General features: G+C 40.1%; 1 protein-coding gene across 3 annotated transcripts in view; it reads left to right on the forward strand.

Annotated features, from left to right (window-relative positions):
* Nucleotides 1-19710, forward strand: part of furina (furin (paired basic amino acid cleaving enzyme) a) — an 80161-nt gene that overhangs the window by 1576 nt on the left and 58875 nt on the right. For 2 of the 3 annotated variants that reach the window (XM_041933911.1, XM_041933988.1), the window contains exon 2: nucleotides 5263-5589. In XM_041933911.1, the coding sequence (XP_041789845.1) occupies nucleotides 5380-5589 (210 nt within the window). In that variant the 5' untranslated portion in view covers nucleotides 5263-5379. Of the gene's footprint in view, nucleotides 1-1881; nucleotides 1935-5262; nucleotides 5590-19710 lie in introns of those variants that run through there. The other variant, XM_041934067.1, reaches the window with a different exon arrangement.

Below are 19710 nucleotides of genomic sequence, written 5' to 3' on the forward strand. Positions count from 1 at the left end.
TGTAGCAGGAAGTGTTATGGAAGTATTTGGGTGAAATACTTGCGAAACAAGCGAACCAGGAAAAGGAAAAGAACAGGCAACAGAGGTTTGGTCATTGTTTGCGAGTGCCCTAATTGGACTAGTTGGAAGTAAAGCCATTAAACCTCAAAAGGCTTTATAATAAAATTCCAAAAAACGTATTTGCAAAGAGGTGCAAAACACACTCAATACTGAAAAGCTGCAGTTGTGTCATTGTTGTCTACTTTGAAAACATTGAAACTTAGCAGGGATTAAAAAAAAAGCAAAATAGCAAAAACCTACGTCATCCACTAGAGTTATTAAAAGCCTTTCGAGGGCAAGCAATATGGCCACAGAGGTGTTAGTTGATTTTTCTACTTCACAACATCCTGAAGGAAGGCTTTTATACTCACAGTAGTTGGAGGATCTGGACTTATACAGCTCTTACTCTCTAGACGTGTACATGTACTTCCACCATTTTGTGTCTTGTGTTTTTTCTCCCTTTCCTTTTGAGCACCTGTGGACTTCCATCAGTGGTCCCAAAGCTCTCACGGTGCCGCTGTTTTTTACAAAATATTTTAAATTAATTACACATTGTAATTCAAGGCAGGCTCGATCAGTGTAGCAATGTAAAAAATTTATCACTCCTGCTTTCTGTGTGTTATTCAGCTTGTAGCGAAAGCTTTGATGCTTTCTTCAACATGCACAGGGAATTCAGAAAATAGGAAAATTCACCTGTGTTTGTGCTCCTGTTTGCCTAAATGCTGTACCTTAGATGATAACTGTCTTTTTGAAATCTCCACACAGTCTTAATGACTTGAGTGAATCTGACTGAATCCAGATCTGCAGTCACATACTCTTTTCCTGATAAGATACAGGCTTCTTTGTAATTCCAATTCATGCAGTGTGTTTTAGACATGTGCATTGTTCGGGAATAAATGTGTTTAAAATTAAAAATATTTGCTGTAAGGCCATAATCTGTGCTTGTAGAGTAGAAAGTGCCTGTGCCTGCTGTGACGCAGGCTCGCACATGTTATTTATTTAAATGCAGATTCAGATAACACTGCAACCTTATGTGAGAGTAAACAAGGCCAACGTGTAAAATCTGATGGGGAAACCAAAAGGCCAAAAAAAGTTTAAAGCACCGTCTCTGTGATAGTGATGGTCTGAATGTTGGATTACTGCTGGTCATTTCTCTAAACGCTGAAGTGTTTGCTCCCGTACACGTCAGTGACTTGCAGTACTCACACTTATGGGAAAAAAGTCTTAGATTTGGCAGCAAACATAATGTGACATTTAGTGTTTGTGGCATATTCATACACACACACACACACAGCTTGTTATTTTGCAATCTGTCTGTGGGATATCTGAGCGATCCTGCACTGAAACATTGATTTCATGTGTGTCATTGTGTGAGAGCTGCCAGTAATAACACGATATTTGAGTAGGAGAAAAGGGCCATATGGGCGAAAAGCATTTGAGATCATTTTATCTCATTAAAATGTAAATAATAAACTCATGAGGTGTAAACTGTTTCCTTTTTAAAAAGTCCCGATGAGTTTGGTAATGAGGCTGGTTTTATCCTTTGGGTTTAATGATACTTGGCTAATTATAATTCGGTGTCGTTTTTTTCTGTTATAACCTCTATTATCACAGTCTGACATATGGTATCATTGACTGTGGTAACACTAGAGACCACTCACAATGCCACGCTTGGCTTCTCCTTTGTCTCTGGCGAACAGTAAAGTAGTTGGGCAGTTGTTATGTCATGGCGTGTGGTTTTCACACTGACGTTAAAGAAAGCGAGTGGTTGAGCTGCCAGATGAGGTCACAGGCGTCTGCAGTTAAAGTCAGCGTGTGTCTGGAAATCAAACAGAGGTTTGGAAACGTTCACAGTCTGTAAACTTGTTGCATCAAAGGACAGAGGACAAAATTGAGTGAGTTGTACCACCAGATCTCTTGTTTTCCTGTCTTTGACGTTTGCTCGTTCTCTCTGTTTGTGATATTTCAGAATTTTGATGTATTTAAATCTGATAAATACTTTGGCTGAAATAGCCAGGGGTCTTTTTTGAGCCTTTCAAAATGAAATTCAGACGGGAAGCATTTTGTGTTTGTCTTCAATTTCAGTAGGAGCTGTGATACAAAAATTAAACATATAATTAATGCTGGGTGTGGATCCTTGCTACCTAATTAGACAGATTTTTTTCTGTGTTTATAAAATAGGCTTAACTGAGCAGGAAGGAAGAATTAAAAAGGCGGCGCAGGGATCTGGGTGTTACTGAAGGCTGGCACATTTAAAGAGTTCTACTTTGAGAGACACCCGATTTGTTGTGCTGACTTGTTCGGCACTGTTTAATATACACTGTGCTTGTATTATATATAGTTGTCTCTGTTGCGAAGTCAGCAGTTATCCAGGAATTTATTTATAAAATGAACATCTACTCTTGAAATGCCTGGCATGGATTAGCAGCTTGTTGCGCCAACTTGTGTTTTTTTTCACGGTGCGCTACTCAACTTTTCTATCAGTTCCACGCACGCATTAGGTAATTACAGGGGATACAAGGGATTTAAATTTTGATTTGAATTGCTAATCAAACAGGGCTTCTTATACAATAAACATTGTAGGGTTGTCTGCAATATCAACTGAACATATACAGGTGAGTGAAATTTAATAACAGCATAATAAATGATACATTGCATTAATACAAGATAGAGGGGATGTACACAGCTATATTTATTTTTAGCAATGTATGCAAAAGAAGAAGTGGTATTATTCAGGGAGCTCCTTAAACTTCTGAGTAATCAGCCAGATGGGAAAATTATCCACCGAAAGCATTTTTACACTAGCAAGAATAATTTTTCTGTTAAGGCCATTTATATCAAATGAATGAAAGTCAGATGAAGATTATGACTGAAACTTTGCTTTTCCAGGATACTTGAATTAGTGAACATTTTTTATCAAAACTCAGTGTAAAACACTGTTTGTTGTTATTTGAATGCAAATATAATATACTAATAGAAGAGTAACTCTACTCCCACAAACAAAACGTGTGTCTGCGGTTGCACATATAGGGCAAATATCTATAAGGATTTAAGTAAATGAACCAAGTATCCTTGTATGTGAACACTTAACCTGGTTAACAGGTTCCCAAAAGTGGCCTTTATGTAAATATATACAGCTGAACCTCAGGTTTTGATGAGAATGAAACAGATGTTCATTTGAAAAGGTTTGAGAATTTCTATTTCTGTTTTTTATATTTTAAATTTATATTATTTAAATTGTAGGCATCTACGTGAATAGATTTGGTGCACTTATAAAATGCCTGCTATGACCTCAAAAATAAATACCTCATTTAATTAATTCCTTTCTGACAATGCCACTCACAAATGAAAAGATGTTATGGCAGGGCTTTTGCATTGGATTGCATTGCATTGTAGAGGTGTTCCTAATAAAGTGGCCACTGACTGTATTAGGAAATCTGATTCTCGATAGAGAAACAGACGTTACAATACGCTGAGGTTGTTGATCTCGGTGAGATCACACTGAGAGACCGGATGCTTTAAGCAGGGTTTGTTGAGGACTTCTTAGCAATGGATAGACACCAGCTGGCAGCAAGTGACGCAAATGATCTGCACCTAAAAGTCTTTTCAGAAATCAGTGTTACCATTGCCCCAAATTCCTTCAGTTGTAGAAGTAGCTGTTCAGACAGAGCCCAGTAGACAGCTGTTAAGCTGGCAACCGGCACTTGGGTGACATGTATCTAATTTGTCTTGTCATTGCTGATAGTCTACATAAATTAAATAGAGTCAAAACACTCAATATATTGAATTATGCATTTAACATGCATATTTTTAATGTAAAAGCTTTGGTAACTGTATGCTAGATGACTGTTTGTTTAAGAACACAACAGAATGTCCCAGCCACCTCTAAACACATCGTTGTTGCTTCATAACAAAATGTCCACGGGAATTTTTAAGAGCTTGTTTGTTCTTTTGGAGTGTGTCGTAATGGCACCACCAGTCAAATCTGAGTATTTTGTTCATTGGATGACTAACGCAGGAGAGGAGGTGATGAAGAAGTTTGTAACACCTGCAAAAAGATGAGAAAGCTCGTCCCGCAGTAGACTTCAATCAGGAGCACACATGTGACTGCATACAGTGGGAAGCACAGAATAGGAGCACTGTATGCAGTGTAGTCCAGCCAACTCAGAGTTACAATAGTGTTAGCACTTTGGATAATGATCTCAAGAGACTAAGGGCACAGCTGACACTTCTGGCTGGAAAACAGCAGCTTAGAGGCAAATTGTATCAGCAAACAGTGACACCATGAGCTGAGCTCTATCTCTGCTCAATGCGGCTACTGTAGCCATACTATCATGTGATGTATTGCTTTGTCTTATTCCTAAGATTGTGTTTTAGATGTTTCTGTTTTCTCATGGCTTGGTGATAACATATCAGTCAACACACTACAAAGAAATACCCATCCTCAGATCGGTATCCTGTGAATGTATGCTGCAGTCAAACATTTTTCTCTGACACTTTAAGTGTGCATGTTCTCTCCTTGGCCGCAGCCATTCAGCGGCTGCCTCTGCTGCCTCAGGCATTTAAACCCCGCCCTCGACTGGCTGCTTCACCTCGTGGTGAGGCTCAGCTGTGATCCCTCAGCATCCAGGGCGTAGTCTAGCTTTCCGACCGCACTTCTCCACCTCTGCTTCCAGCCCAGTATACCTAGGCATTTTCCTTTCACAATCCGCCGTATCCTCCCAAGGGAGTGTAAACGCCAAATTTTGCTGCTCTGCGTCTGACCGCAACTTCAGGTCTGGCCTTGACGTCCTGCTTGCTGCTTCCTGTGGGATTATTAAATGCCTGTACTTAGCTTGGCTGTACTACGCCTGGTCCAAAGTGCTGTTCTTCCTCCTGGACAAAACAGATTAATATATTATTTAATATGCTTTGTCTCCATTTCAACATGCCAGTGTTCAGTTACAGTACATATGAAACATTCCTCCATTCCCGTTTCTGGTCCTTGTTCCACCAAACATTGGAGCAACTGCAATGGGAAGAACAAAACCTCAAATTTGGACCAAGTGTTCTTTGTTTGGCCTCATGTGAACAGTTTCCATGTGGATCTCGAGGTCTAGTGTATCCAGTCTTTTTCTTTTTTTTGTTACAGTTTTACGATCATGGTGGATCATAAGCAAGATTCACCAGCGGAATCGACATGAAACATACTTTGTTTTCTTCTTTCCTTTTGTTTCCTGCCAGGTGAGCTGCGACTGTCCCCTTCTTTGTCTCTCTCTGTGCACCTGCATGTACTGTGGGCAGCCCCGGCCTGTCGGAGAGGCGCTGTGCTCAGAGACTGTGCTGCACTAGGAGAACCCCATGGCTTCAGGCCCTCCATCTCCCTCTGTAGGCCGCAGGCTCAGGCTGCTGGAGGTGCTGCTTGGACCTCTGTTGGTCTTGCTGGTGTCTGGGCTGGAGCCAGTACTGGGTCAGAAGGTCTACACAAACACATGGGCTGTCCACATACCTGGAGGTCAGGGGGAAGCTGATCGAATTGCCAGCAAACATGGGTTCATCAACTACGGACATGTAAGTTAAAAGCTTTTTCCGCCTGAATTTGCATAAAACCAACTACATTTTGACTATGCAAATATAGGACTCTTCAGCCTCCTGAGAGGTTGCAGAACAGGAGGTGCGCTTGCTGCTATTTTACCCAGTGTGCCCTTGCTGTGTGTCTATTATCTGAGTTGCTAATTTCTGAGTTATTATATTCTATTTATATCTGTATGTGCTCATTTATTATTATTATCAGGTAGTTATGGTTCTTCAGGTTCGTTATATTCTGGTTTCCTGTTGGCTCCGCTGTCAGAGAGCATAATGCAGAAGGAATATATCTTCTCTGTTGTTTTCCACTTTTTACATCCAAACATAAAACACTAGAATCTTCTCATAAGAAGGTCTTTGACAGCTCATTCAGTTGCATACACAGTGTTTCTTGGTGGTGGCCCAGCAAGAAGCAGGATGCTTTTGTGCACTGATCAAACATAGATTTTTTTTTTCCATCCTGAACAGATCTGAAGATTATTGAAATCTATAAAGGCCTGACAAATGCTTAATAACTCATTTCCACTAACAAACCCAGACAAGAAGAAGCACATATTGAGCAATTGAGTAAATAGTGGTGAAAACAGCATGATTAGAGCTATGCCCTATTTTCTTGTGAGAATAAGAAGTCTCACATGAGAATTAGAGATCGACCGATATGGGTTTTTCAGGACAGATGCCGATTATTAGTAGTTAAGGAGGCCTATAACCAATATTTAAATATAGCTGAAATGACGTAGCTTTGTTTTAAGGTCAAACACAACAAAAAGAACATGGTGTTAACAAGCTCAGCAGCAACTCATGTAAAGTTAAATAAAAACTTGTATAATCGCTCCCTGAGTTTTATACACAGTAAATAAAGTAAAATGTCACAATAACTGAAATGACTTTCAGATAAATCACTCCTGAATTTTACCTCTCACACACACACTTCTTACTACTGTCACTATTTCCGTATCAATATTATCAGCAGCCTTGTTGCAAGGGATCAGACCAACTGGTGAACACTAAATAGCCCATAGCATCTCATCTTCACTTTAATTTTCAGATCATAGGACCAGAAAGCTCACAGCAATGTTAGTAATTGTGAGTTGTAAAGTTTTTTATGTGTCTTTCATGCAAACTCACTATCTTCTATGCATAACAGACATTCTCCCATTGAGTCTGCTGAGCATTTAGAGCAGGACCGGCGAGCTAATGTTATGCTAAAAGGTAGTCAGCCTTCATTTCAGCATATTTCCCTGCAACAAAACAAGACGGAATTGAATTTCTTACTCTCTCTCACAATCACACACGCTGGTTTTTATCTATCTATCATGGACTGTTACATGTAGCATTACATCGATATTACCAACAGCATTGTTTCAAGTGATTCACAGACATATCTGGAGGTACTACGAGCTGATGTTGACTCCGCTCTTACGTTATTCTGCTGCACACTGTAACGTTAGTAGTAGTTGTGAGATGTAGAGCGTGTTTGCTCTCCGGAGCTTCCCCACATAAGAAAACTTCTCGTGGAGGTACTAGCAAAGCTGCCGCTCGTGTGGGACAACTTCCTGTGTGGAAAGGACTCCGGAGAGCTCCCTCTCCGCCACGTGTGTGAGGACAGCTTCCACTTCAGTTTGGCTCTGTCACTTACACATACTGTGGCTTGCTGAACCAATCAGATGGCACCGTGGGCGGAACAATGCTGGAGACAGAAGTGGCAGGAGAGAGAGAGAGTGGGTCGGCTGCATCTGAGCCGAAATAACCCAGTTTTTAATTGATTTCTTGATATCGGCCCGTCAGATTTAAAAAAAGGCCGATACCGATATACGTCAAAACTCCAAATATCGGCGCTGATAATCGGCCCGACCGATAATCAGTCGATCTCTAATGAGAATGGACGTCTATCAATAAAACAATTTTCCCACTTGAAATTTGTGTGTAAAAGCTGAAAAGAAATAGCTAAAAAGGCCGGATTTCTGTGAAATGGTGAATAGAGAGATGTGACCAACATGGACGGTGAACTGTGGGTGTGCACTAAAACCTGAATTTCTCTGTTTAAAAGTCACACAGTTCAGACACATTTCAAATAATCTTAATGTGACTGGATCAAAAAAAAACACCCAACACCACACCCGATGCATGATTTTATCTCCTGACTGACAACAGCTACTTGCTCAGACTTTAACAGGCGTTTGTCAGAGAGATGTGTGTCTCTGTTTATGCTCTCAGCCTCTGCATGGAGTCATGACAGAAAGCAAAAATACTGTAAATCTGTAGGAGTTGGATTATTGTAAAATAAATTCTTAGCCAATTAAGATCTTATTACGCCCATAGCTTTGCAGGCACAGTATGTGGGCGATTTACAGATAAACATTTCCTGTGTGCTTCAGTGACGTCTTCCTCTGTTATGACTTCCTGTTTGGCCTCAGTGCAAACTGATTAGCTAAGTTATCCTTTAACATCACCACATCCTCTCCTGCAAAAAGATCTTTTTGAGTAAATTTAGTCTTCAGAAGGACCTTTTTTTTTCCTCTTTGTTAGCTATATATAGTCTTGCTCATCTTGTGTTCTAATCATAACCCAAAACTTATCGTGCTTAATAGTTCACTTATCTGGATAGGAGAGGAGAAGGTAGTTTCAATACTATAACAGAAGTGATTTTGGGCTTTTTACTGCACTATTTACTGAATGAATATCTGTTTTGGCGTTGAATGTACATACTTTGTTCATAACCTTTCTTCTTTCAACCACAAACTCTTTAAATATATATGCAAGAATCTCAGTCCTTGCCTAGTTTACCTAATCCCTTTAGATACATAGGACAACTGAGCGCATGTTGATGTTGTACTCAACGATGAACAGTGATCAACTACTTCAAATGTAATTGGTGACATTAAGCAATATTTTAGGGAAAGCATTTCAACAGTAGAGCTGTAATTTGCAGCTTGCGCAATATACCTTTAGACCTTTAATTATCGTAGGTGTGCCAGTACCGTGAATGACTAATGAACATTTATACACAATGTTTTATGTATGAGTGTGAGAATAGTTTTCATGCTGAATGTACATTTACACTTTGTCAGAAAATGAAAAACAAAGACTAATAGTCGAACAACAAGTGGCTCTTCATGCCGATGTTTCATTCCTTTGCCTCATCTATTTTTCCAGGGAACTGTGTGCTGTTCTGCACCATATGGTCTCACTGGTCATGACCAGGAATGTTTTGTGTGCTCTGAATCACAGCATGGAGACTAATAAGTAATCCTACACACTTAAATCCTTAAACTATGTTTTGCCTGTGGACAGCGAGGAATCCAGACAAAGCAATTACACCCATGCTCTTACAAAACTGTGACCTGGAGACGAGGAGCTATGTGGTTTGGCCAATCCCAGCAACTTGCCTGTGACAATTTTAGGAAATTTTGAGGGAGGGAAAATGGACTTTTGTGTCTGACTAGAGGCAGCCTGACGAGCTTGTCTTGACACAGTATTTAAGATGGAAAGATTAACAGGGCCCTGTCTAATGAGCAGGCTTAATAAAGTTATCTGGATTAATGCTGAGTCAGGCCTTGAGCTCTGTCATCTGAATTATGGACTCAAGTAAAAACAAATGCTGCAGGTGTTGTTATTAAACCTCCTTCATAAATTGGATCCCTGATGTGGCACACATTTTTGTGCTGGAGGAAAAGTGGGTTGAGATAACCCAGTTGTGACCCACCACATTGCCCAAGAGATGAAGCCAAAAAAAGCTCGACCTGACCCTGTATGTGTTCTGTAGAAATAACCACAGAAACAATTCTGTGCTGCTAAGGAGTCCAGTGATTACTATGGCCTCGTGTGCACGTGTTGGGCTGCTGGCACCAAATGAAAAGTCAGTTTGAAGTATCAAACAGAAATTCATGAGACAGTTTCCTATTCATTGCCAAAAAGAAGAGTTATTCTTCTGCTGAGGAGGCTCCTGTAATATTACAATGAAAATAAATCTGTTTAGATGAAGGATCACCAAGATTAACTTGGTTGTGCTGCCCTGGCCTTTGTGCCACAGGAGTTGAGTTTAGATCTGCAACCATTAGTCGATTACTTGATTCATCCATCGACAGAATATGAATTGACTACGATAGTCCATTTAAGTTATTTTTAAAGAATGAATTCTAGCTTCTCAGTTGTGAATGCTTTGTGGTCTCCTTTCGGGCTCTTGGTTGCACAAAATAAGATATTTGATGATGTTGTTTGATGTTTGATGATGATTTGATGTCACTGGGGAAGTTGGATGAGATTTTGCGCCATTTTCTGACATTGTATAGACCAAATGCTGCATTGGTGATCTGAGAAAATAATCAACAGATTAACCGAGACTGAAAATCATCGGTACTAGCAGCAATAATTCTGTTAACTGCTTTAGACACTGGCTTCAGGAGGCTTCCTGTCTGACAACTGACAACATGACATCGCCCATGATGAACCTCAGAGCAAATGGCATGGGACACTCACATCTGTTGAACACTCTGATGGTTATTTATGCACTGGCTCTGTTCTTTTACTTTGAAAGGTGAGGTACAACCACAAGTGATGACTGCCCAGACTGCATTCCAGTATATCACATTGATTAAAGTGCAGCCTTAGAAGCATTAGAGCTGGGAACAAACAAATCTGTTCAGTCTGCTTTTTATTATTGTTTTGTATTTGTACTTTATTTTTTTTTTTTTGCCTACAGCTGATGGGGGGAAATGAGGGTTGCTTTGTGAGCTATGTGTGGCCAGACATGGTGAGTGTGAGCTGTGGGGCTGTGCGTGTAGCTCTGCGTCTGACTCTGCTGGTGTGTGCAGGTGTTGAAATTAGGCAGGAGAGCTTGAGGGGAGGATCAAAGACTGCAGCTGGGCAGGTTTTACAGCTCTGATGATGGTTGCTTTCATTCTCCTCTCACTATGGCATCCATACACTCTGTACTCTAATTACTGTACGTTCCTCCATCATGACACATAGAGCGTGTTCTCATGAAGCTCTCTGTTTGTAAGCACATTTTAGTCAACACAATAATTAAGAAAAACACAGGTTAAAACATGCTTGTAACAGTATACGTTGCACCTCGCAGTACTTGAGATGATTTTGCTTATTGATGAGATAATTTGTCACCTCCTTTAATGCTTTACACTGCAGAATTCATTTTACTGTTATGTAATATGTGTCTTTATCTGCCTGACAAATTAAGGCTGCAACCAATGATGATTATTATCTGTCAATCTGCTCTTTCCTGTTAAATTTATACGATGTCAGAAAATGGTGATAAATGCCTGTCACAGTTCCCTAGAGAACACAGTCACAGGAACAGTCACAGGAACAGTCTAAAACCCAAAGATAATTGTTTTACTATACCTTTAAGACAAGGAAAAGCAGCAAATCCTCACATATTGACTTGAAAAATGACTTCAGCACTAGTCAAAATGCTAGTAGTATAAATAAACCTTTAAATTATTATCTTTTCTTTTACTGAAGACTGGATGAGTAAAAAAATTTGGCCTGAGCTCATCACTTAATATATTACAATAACTTGTGACCCGTTACTCACCCTGTGGTCTGAAGGCTCGGCCACGTCACGCAAACAGTTGTCCTTCGGGTGGTGTTATCTGTGGCTGCCTGTTGTCTTTAGTTTTCACAGTGCAGCTCTGGTCGGCCCTCAGATACTTTGTTTAATTCAGCATGTTAAATTGCTGGCAGCTTCCTGACTGCCTCTTCTTCTTTGGAAAATAGCTAGTTCAAACATTCAGTGTGGTTTCTCCTTATCCTTCGCGTAGCAGTAGCAGAAGTAGTGCCTGTTGAACATTTTGTGACTGCGCATTCAGATTCCCTCTGACATGAAAATGGTTTGTGAGTTAATTTTCTCTGTTGTTTCCATGTTTTTAAGATTAGGAACACAAAGATTTGGCTGACGTGATGCATCTGATCTTTGCTGATGCTGCTGGTTTGCTGCGTCGGGGCCAAAAGTGACTTAAGGTCCATTCCTCTTTCTGTCACTACTAATCAATCAAGGCGAGCTAGCCAGTGTGATGGCGGGGTTGGTCGTTTGTCAGTGAGGAAACTTTAAGACAGCAGCAAATCATGTAAAACCCTGATGCACTCTAAGTGCACCAACTGTCTCAGTTGAGTTACATCGCTTCTTTGTGTTATCTCTTATTTAGTTGTCATATGGCTTTAAACTTCCTCCCTTTTTTTTCTCTTCTCCCTGTCGTTGTTAAAGGAGATGCAATAGATGATGCCAGTAAGGAATATCAATATTAATATAACTGAGATGAAGCGGACTGTCTGTTTTTAAAAGTAAAAGGTTACTGTGACCAAGTGGTGTGCAAATGGATTATACCTTCATTTCTAGATTATAGGGCCCTTTTAGAACAAGGGGAATAATTAAAACTAAGTTAAAGTAATAAAATTAAGAAATGGCTGACTCACACACTGGTAAATGGGTATTAACTGCCAACTTGCATCTCTAAATGGTTACTTTGCATTTTAAAGACCTTTTCTTGCCCACATCGTCAGACTTGATCATCAGCACTGCAGCACTGCTTTTTCAAGGAGAACTAAATTTTTTTGTGCTACATCTGGTTCAATTGCACCTCCATTATGCCAGTATTTAAATAAATAGTGAAATGGGATTAGAGCGACTGCTGTTAGTAGTAAGAAGTGATTGATAAGTTGATAAGGAGGATTTACACAAGTTAAATAAACATTAAGAATCATTAAAGTGTAATCTGTGAATGGGATCAAATGGCCACATGATCAAAGGCTCCATTTAAAAATGCACATGTGGTCACAGCTACAACAAAAGCACCCCTTTTTTATTTGATCTGTTAAGCTCGACTGCTGTTGAGACTGCTTGATGGGTTTCTTTTTATATTTTTTAGGTCACTTGTGTTTTGAAACATTGTGTCTTTCTGTCTGTGGCCTCAGGCTTTCACCATCTCTTCCATCTTGTATGCAGCTCATGAAAGTTCCCTTTACAGTGACGCAGGCTCGCACTCTCAATGTTTAACTTGTTCTTTGCAATGTTGTAGGACGACTTCCTGGCTGTACCTCGTGCTGAGCAATTTACTGCCTTTGTACATTAAAATTTACCGTTTAAAAATAGCCTCACTTAATTACATTACTGTCATTGTCACAGAATGAAGGTGTATCTACCTGTACAGAGCTTGTGTCACATGCAAGTGTTGCATAAGAAAGCCTGTTTTGTTTTCTGCTTCCTCCTCCTGGAATATGAAACAAGTTGTTGCAGTTTATTCATGAAAAAGATTCAAAATTTACAGGACGCTATGTTTGGAAGATGCAATATAAATCTTAGTTCCCTCAGAAGCCGTCTTTGATTATTGCAAGCAGAGGTGAAAGAAGAAAGGTGCTAAATGAGTAACTCATCTATTCCCACACTCACTTCAAAGTAAAATGTTTCTAAGAAGCCTGCCACTTCCCTTCTTGTGAACAGTAGTTTCTGTTGCTGGTTGTGGATAAAAACCGCTGTTTAACTGCCTTCATTGCATGCGAGGGAGGATTGTGTTTGGCATACTTTGCCCTCATTGTACTCCATGGCACCATCTTGGCCTATTTCTGCTATCTAATGTGCTGATTTTTTCCCTCCTCTCTGAAGTGGTCAGACCCCTTTAGGAAGAGTATTTAATATTCTGGTTAGCACAAGATTAAAAAAGGAGCAAAGGAGGAGGGTATTATCTGTAGTTCTGATGAAGTACATGAAATGACACTCTCCTATCTGTAACTCAGGACACAGCACTGCACTTAACGGCAGCTTCTGTGAGAACTTCAACTTTAATCTAGCCCACAGTTTTTGGAGGAGTTCAAGAGATATGGTGGCAGAATAAACTTCTAATCTCTTCCTTCCACATTTGGTTGGTCTTCCCTTGTATGTCTACAGGCTGATTTAAATGAAAACTCCCCATAAAGCCTCGCAATATTAAGCATAACAATATCTTTTACCAAATGCCTTAATATTGACATAATGCGCCATAATTAGCATGTGCCGTTTGGTGCTTTTAGACCATATTTGCACACAAGAAAAATTTCAATTAAAAAAAAAAAATATTTCAGTAATGTGAACACCAAGTAGACAGATTCACCATTCATTTCATTGAGCTACCACAGCCAGTAATCTATTGTGCAGCCACTCAAAAGTCCACAAACAAATTTAAGCCATATTGTTAAAATATCCAATATTTACTGTGAAGCAGGAGGTGCTTTGATTTGTTGACTTGTGGTCAGTTTTTTCTACTTTCGGTATTTTTTCATTTCTCTTTCTCACTCTGCAAAGTATTTGTGGTAACATCATTACAGAAGTGACACAGTATGGACATGACTGTTTTAAAAGTGGTGGAACTTTTGGAGAAATCATGCATATCTTAGAAACACAGGTTGTCTTATCTCCATTCTCTGTATTTTGTTATGAAATTCTATCTCAAAACTCACACTGTCTTTGTCACAGTCAGTTGAGGAAATTTGCTGGAAAATCTTCAGAGAGAATATGATTGGCCTGCAGATGATAGGAGAAGTCGTCTGCCTTTGTACAGTCCCACACAGGTGCTTCCTCTTTTTTATTTGCTGCATTGCTACCAAGCACTTACAAGTTGCCTGCCAGAAACAAGACGTGTTAACACCTTCATGAAGCCCTATCAGGATTAAATTGCGAAATGAACTTTTGAAATGTCACAAAAACTGACTGTGTTTTTACCAGCAGCTGCATTGAGATGACTAATAAGGTTTCCCAGACGAAAATGCAGCCGTGTCAGTAAACACTCCCACATGAAAAATGGAAATAGCCTTTCAGGAATTAATTAATATTGAGCAGGTTATTGCTCATTTATGTCAGCTAATATTTGCAATGCTTTTTGCCCTGAGGGTGAAAGAAGGATGTGCTTTATGATACTCTAATGTAAACATAAAGGGAGCTATAAATGAGGGAAGCACAGCCCATTTAATATATCTGGGAGATGTGATGAACAGATAATTTAAAGTCAGCCTTTGAATCAAACATCACTTAATCATTATGAATATTATGAATGCCTTTTCATTTGCATACTTTTTTAGCTGATTCTGCCCTCTCCAATTGCCATTTTTAATCATATATAATGGGTCATAAATAATGTGTACGTATGTGTACATCTCACCCAAACTTGGATGGAAACCAGCTATTGAACCAGCATCACTGTCTCTATTCAACCATGATATAATACTATACCCTGAGGGCCTTTCCAGGGTCCTTGAGTCAAACATGTTGCCCAAACACACCAGCTATATAGATTGCCACCTCTAAATATTTGATTATGCTTAAGCATGTTTTAAGCGGGTTTACTTGTGCAATACCTTCATTAATCTTTAATGCACCACTCTGTGCACTGTGGCTCTGCCCTACTTTAGCCAATGAGAGCTGATGGCTCTAACGGACTGTGCAGAACCAGCGTAGCATGTCCCTTTAGAGATGGTGCTGCTTTGAAGTGCAGTAATGATAACGCCACAAACACAGTTGACAGTCAGAACTGTTGGATGTGGGCCCTTGTTTGGTACTGACCCATGAAGAGACTGAGCTTTTCATCCAGAGAGGAATGTATCGTTTCTCATCTGCGTACGGTTGATCAGCAGCAGAGTGGTGCATCTCTGCAGCGCCTTTGGTCCTCGTGTTGCTGTGAGTGAGAGAGAGCCTCCCTTTATTCCATGCTCCATGACCTCTCTCTCACTAAGCAGACCAGAATCTCACTTCATCTCAGCTGCTCTTCTTTGGAAGTTAATGAACTGCAGAGATTCATTCATCCCGTTTGCTCTGCTGGAGACTTTTGTGTTGAGAAGGACTTTGGAGCCAATACACATAAAATCAAATCGTAAACTGTCAGCACTGCAAAGCAATGCTACTGATACTGATATTTGAGTTGTTACGGCACACAAGATACAACTTTCACATTCATTTCTCTTTCCACAATTTTTGGAACATATGCTATAAGCAAATATGGCAAAAAAGAAAGAGACTGATTAATCTGTCTACATGTTGTCTTCTTACACATTGAAGTTTTGTAATTCATAATGGAAGTTTTGCAAATACTTTCAATTTAGTAAAAGATGAAATTAAACTCCACTTTTAGGAAGAGTTGGTCTTGATTGTGACATTTCATTAGCATCCAGTTCATAGACTGGCCAGAATCTCCAGAGCGCAGTGCAATTTGAAGATAACAATAAGATGGTGCAGCTGGTTCAGACAGACAGATGTATGCCACATTTTCCAAGATGAGTGGTTAGCTCTTCAGGTTGAGTTTAGGAGAGAGCAATGAGTACTGGGCAGTATTTCAGTCTGTCATCATCAATAGCAGCTTCATGGAGTCATGGAACGAAAAAAGAAACACACCTACACACTTCTTAAAGCTGCAAAACAAGTTGGGCAACCAGAGAATTAAGTCTTAAATTCATGTAATCCACCTTTAAACTTGCTAGTTTTATACATAGAAGGTGTTGGAGGAAAAAAACTACTGTCTGGTCTTAAATATGTGCATGATGGTAATGCTATGATGTTTTTTTTTTAAGTCACTGGTGTTTCAGAACCTTTCAGACGTTATGACACAAGAGATTTTTATTAAGCAACATTTTCAGGCAGCAGACATTTATAGTCCTCATTACATTAATACTAATACAACAACAGGTCTACACAAAACATCATAAATGCAAAATAAATTAGTGAATGTGCAGACGTGGCATTTCCCTACAGAGATGATTCTGTTTTGCTCGGAAAAGTTAGTAAAACAATATCTGATGGTGATCGCCTAAAAGACTTTTCACAAAAACCTCTCTCAGCTCTGTTTGTCAGTACTTTCATTAAAGCTGATAACATTTTGTGACCCTTTCTCTTTTTTAGATTAAGTTATAAATCAAAACAAACACTGCGTCAGGTCAAACTGATAATTGCGATTTTGTGGAGAAACTGCCAGTGTTGTGACCACAGTGATAGCAGTAAAGGCCAACATCATGAGAAGACAAAAGCAGTGCATGAATCAGTGTCTCTGGAGACATATCCTGAGGATGAGATAAATGACTAGATGAAGCTGCCACTGCCTTCACTCATACTCCCTAAAAAAAGAAAAAAAAAAAGCATTCTGAAGACAAAGATGAAAAAAAATAACAAACCGGTCAGCAGGAGGCCATCTCCAGCCTAGAGCAAAAGAGTGAACAGCCACATTGCCAGGGGTCCTGGGAACTGCAGCAGCACTCAGTCATTACTCTGCTCTCCCGCAGAGGAGAGATGGGGGCTGGGATGAAGCAGAACCACACACAGGTCACAGGGGCTGTAACAAGAGCCAGATGTGCTGAGGGGACATGAAAATACATGGACAGGCACCTCTCTCAGTTTTTACATATGAGCGTGCTCACATGTACACACACGCACGCACACACAGAAGGTTGAAGGTATTTGAAGAATGTCAGCACTCAGATGGAAAGAACAACTTTTTGCTTTGTTCATATGTGTTAATAATAATAGCTGGATTAATAGCAGTCAGCTGTGACTCAACTCTAGTTTTCTGACAAAAACAAAGCTGGAGATGAAAAGCTTTCACTTGAACACTGAAACAACCTCTTGTGGGTGACGTGTCTGCTTGTTAAATATGTTATATATTATGCCTGTTGTGTAGCTCACATGCTTAAAGCTGCAAGGGAGGTGTTCTCTACTGATCAAGATGGCTTGATGAACCTTCGATAGCAAACAAGTATAGTAGAAAAGTAGAAACAATTAGTAATCAGTAATCAATTAAGAATTGTGAAAAAATACAAAAAACAAAAAATAAAAAAACTAACCGCAGCCGCAAAGTATCATAACTTGCCAAGAAGACAGTTTTAGATCATCAGTGTAGACTAAAGTTTCAGCAACAGCATGTTTTCCAAACTTGAAGCTCCTGCTTTCTTTGCGACTTACAGCACTTTTGCCTCCTGAAGATGATCCATTATGTTCAAGATTCAAGATTCATATCGATTAACTGCAACGTCCCTGGTTCACTTCTGGCCAGGGACCTTTGTTTTTCCACCCAGACTTCTTTCCCCTGTTTCCTGTCATTTTGCTATTATTCATCCATTGAACAAAGCCAAAATCTGGAAAAGCATGTACAAAGAAAATGGCATTAATTTCCAATATGTAGTGTTTGCAATTTGATCAAAATAAGAGCTGCTCGGCCAGTTTTGAATGTTAGGATGGCGTAGTGTGTGCTTAAGAAACCAAAGGTTAAAGAAGCAGGTCTTGAATTTGATCCCTGGACTAACACTATAAATCTTGGTGGGGAAAAGACACATTACTTCACGGAAGGAAGCCAATTCATGGGGCCGTTAAACAATGCACTCACCCATCTGCTCCAGTGACCACGAGATAAGACTGTGGTTTTACTGGGCCGCTTCCAGGTGTGGATGTGTTACTGTTCCTTAAAACCACCGTCCTTGCTGACTGAGTTTGCGCAGATTTATACTGGTTAATGCATTCGTCCTTCATTGTTTCTCAGTAAATGACTAATTTCATATGAAGCACTTCAGGTCTAACAGATATTCCTCTCTTAAATTGTTAGCCGCTGGCGGCTGAAGGGAGCCACGTTGTTCAGTGCTCTGTTAGAGGTAACTGATCTGTCTGTGGAAGCAGTTGTGTTGTACGTTTGACTTGTATCTCATGTCATGGGGCGCATAATGAGGACAGGACACTCCTGTCTAACCAGGCCTCCCTCCTCATGTTATCCACACGCTTACACACACACACACAAGCTGACCTGGGAGGAGGCGCAGTTGTTTGCGGTGCCGTTTGAAAAGGGTGAGGGCTTTGATCTGATAAGCCTTTGTACAATGAAAACATTGAGGTGAACATTTAAAAGCCCGTAACCATCCTAATGGAGGCAGCAGTGTGGGAGGAATGCAGCATTTGGGTGGAGCTTCTTTTTTTTTTTTTAATGATGGCTGCAAGTGATTTTTTTTTTTTTTCTTGTAACAGGAGTCCTAAGTTGTAACAGATCTGCAGTTTTGAGCTGTTTGGTTGTGCTGCAGTGTAGCAGAGATGCTGGATTTAGATTTCAGATCAGGTGTCGTTATCACCTACAGAGTTGGTTTAGCGGCGCAGGGCTGCCTGGTTGGAGGAGCAGGTTCCTGTTTGAGAGCCTGTGTGCTGCTGAGGATCACATTTTAGATAATGTGTGATAATTACACTGTTGCCTTCCTGTGAGATACATTTTGTACAGTTCACAAACACATGCACGGTATGTTTTGTGTACCTGCCACTATGTCTTTTGCAGTGTAGCTAATTGAGAATCTAAAGAACGTCTTGTTTCTGTCAGTTGTAGCCTTTTCTTCCTCAGCCTGAATGACCTCAAGATGTCAGCTCAGTTGCTTTTATTTGCGTGATTAGTCTGCCTTGAAAGGTAAATCTTGTCAAAATGTCGTTTGGCACAGAGTGGCTGAGGAAAATATCAAGCAAGCAAGCAAACAAACAAACACCTCTCTCTCATGCTTTTTGTCGCACCTTAAATTCATTTTCAGAGCTTTTCAGCACTTCCAATCATGCAGCAGGCTGTTTCTTCCTCGCAGCGCCGCACTCTGAGTAGGTGCTGATTTGTTTTTGAATGTTTCCAGTAATGTTTTGGTAACCAGCCAACTTGGCAGAAATGGTTCCTAAATGCGCTGGAGGTACAGGGTTTTTTCTCCTTCTTCTTCTTTTTATTTTTTTACTGATATCCTTTCTAAAAAGGAGCGTTTGTTCTTCCAGGATTTCATATCATCTGTTTTATTGATGTGACAGCCTCGTCAGGCCTCTGTGTTCTTCAGTTTCTGTGGAAGTCCTTAAAGTTTAAGGTTGAAAAGGCTCGTCTGAGCTCAGACAGTCAATTCACACCAGCTCTAAAACACAGGATTTCTTTCTGGGTCATCTATCCATGTTGCAAAGGAGGTGGAATTTATCCCGTCACTGTGTACAGTATCGGTCGTTCGTGTGTGTGTGTTCGAGTGTTCATAAATATTTTATTGCTGATGTAAGCTATGCATCAATGAGTTGCAGTCCCCCCCTCCACCTCCCTCCATCTCATCAGATGTTTGCAAAATTGAATCCCTGGATGCCGGCTATTGAAG

Source organism: Chelmon rostratus, chromosome 1 (genome assembly GCF_017976325.1).
Source record: "Chelmon rostratus isolate fCheRos1 chromosome 1, fCheRos1.pri, whole genome shotgun sequence".
Classification (NCBI taxonomy): Eukaryota; Metazoa; Chordata; class Actinopteri; order Chaetodontiformes; family Chaetodontidae; genus Chelmon; species Chelmon rostratus.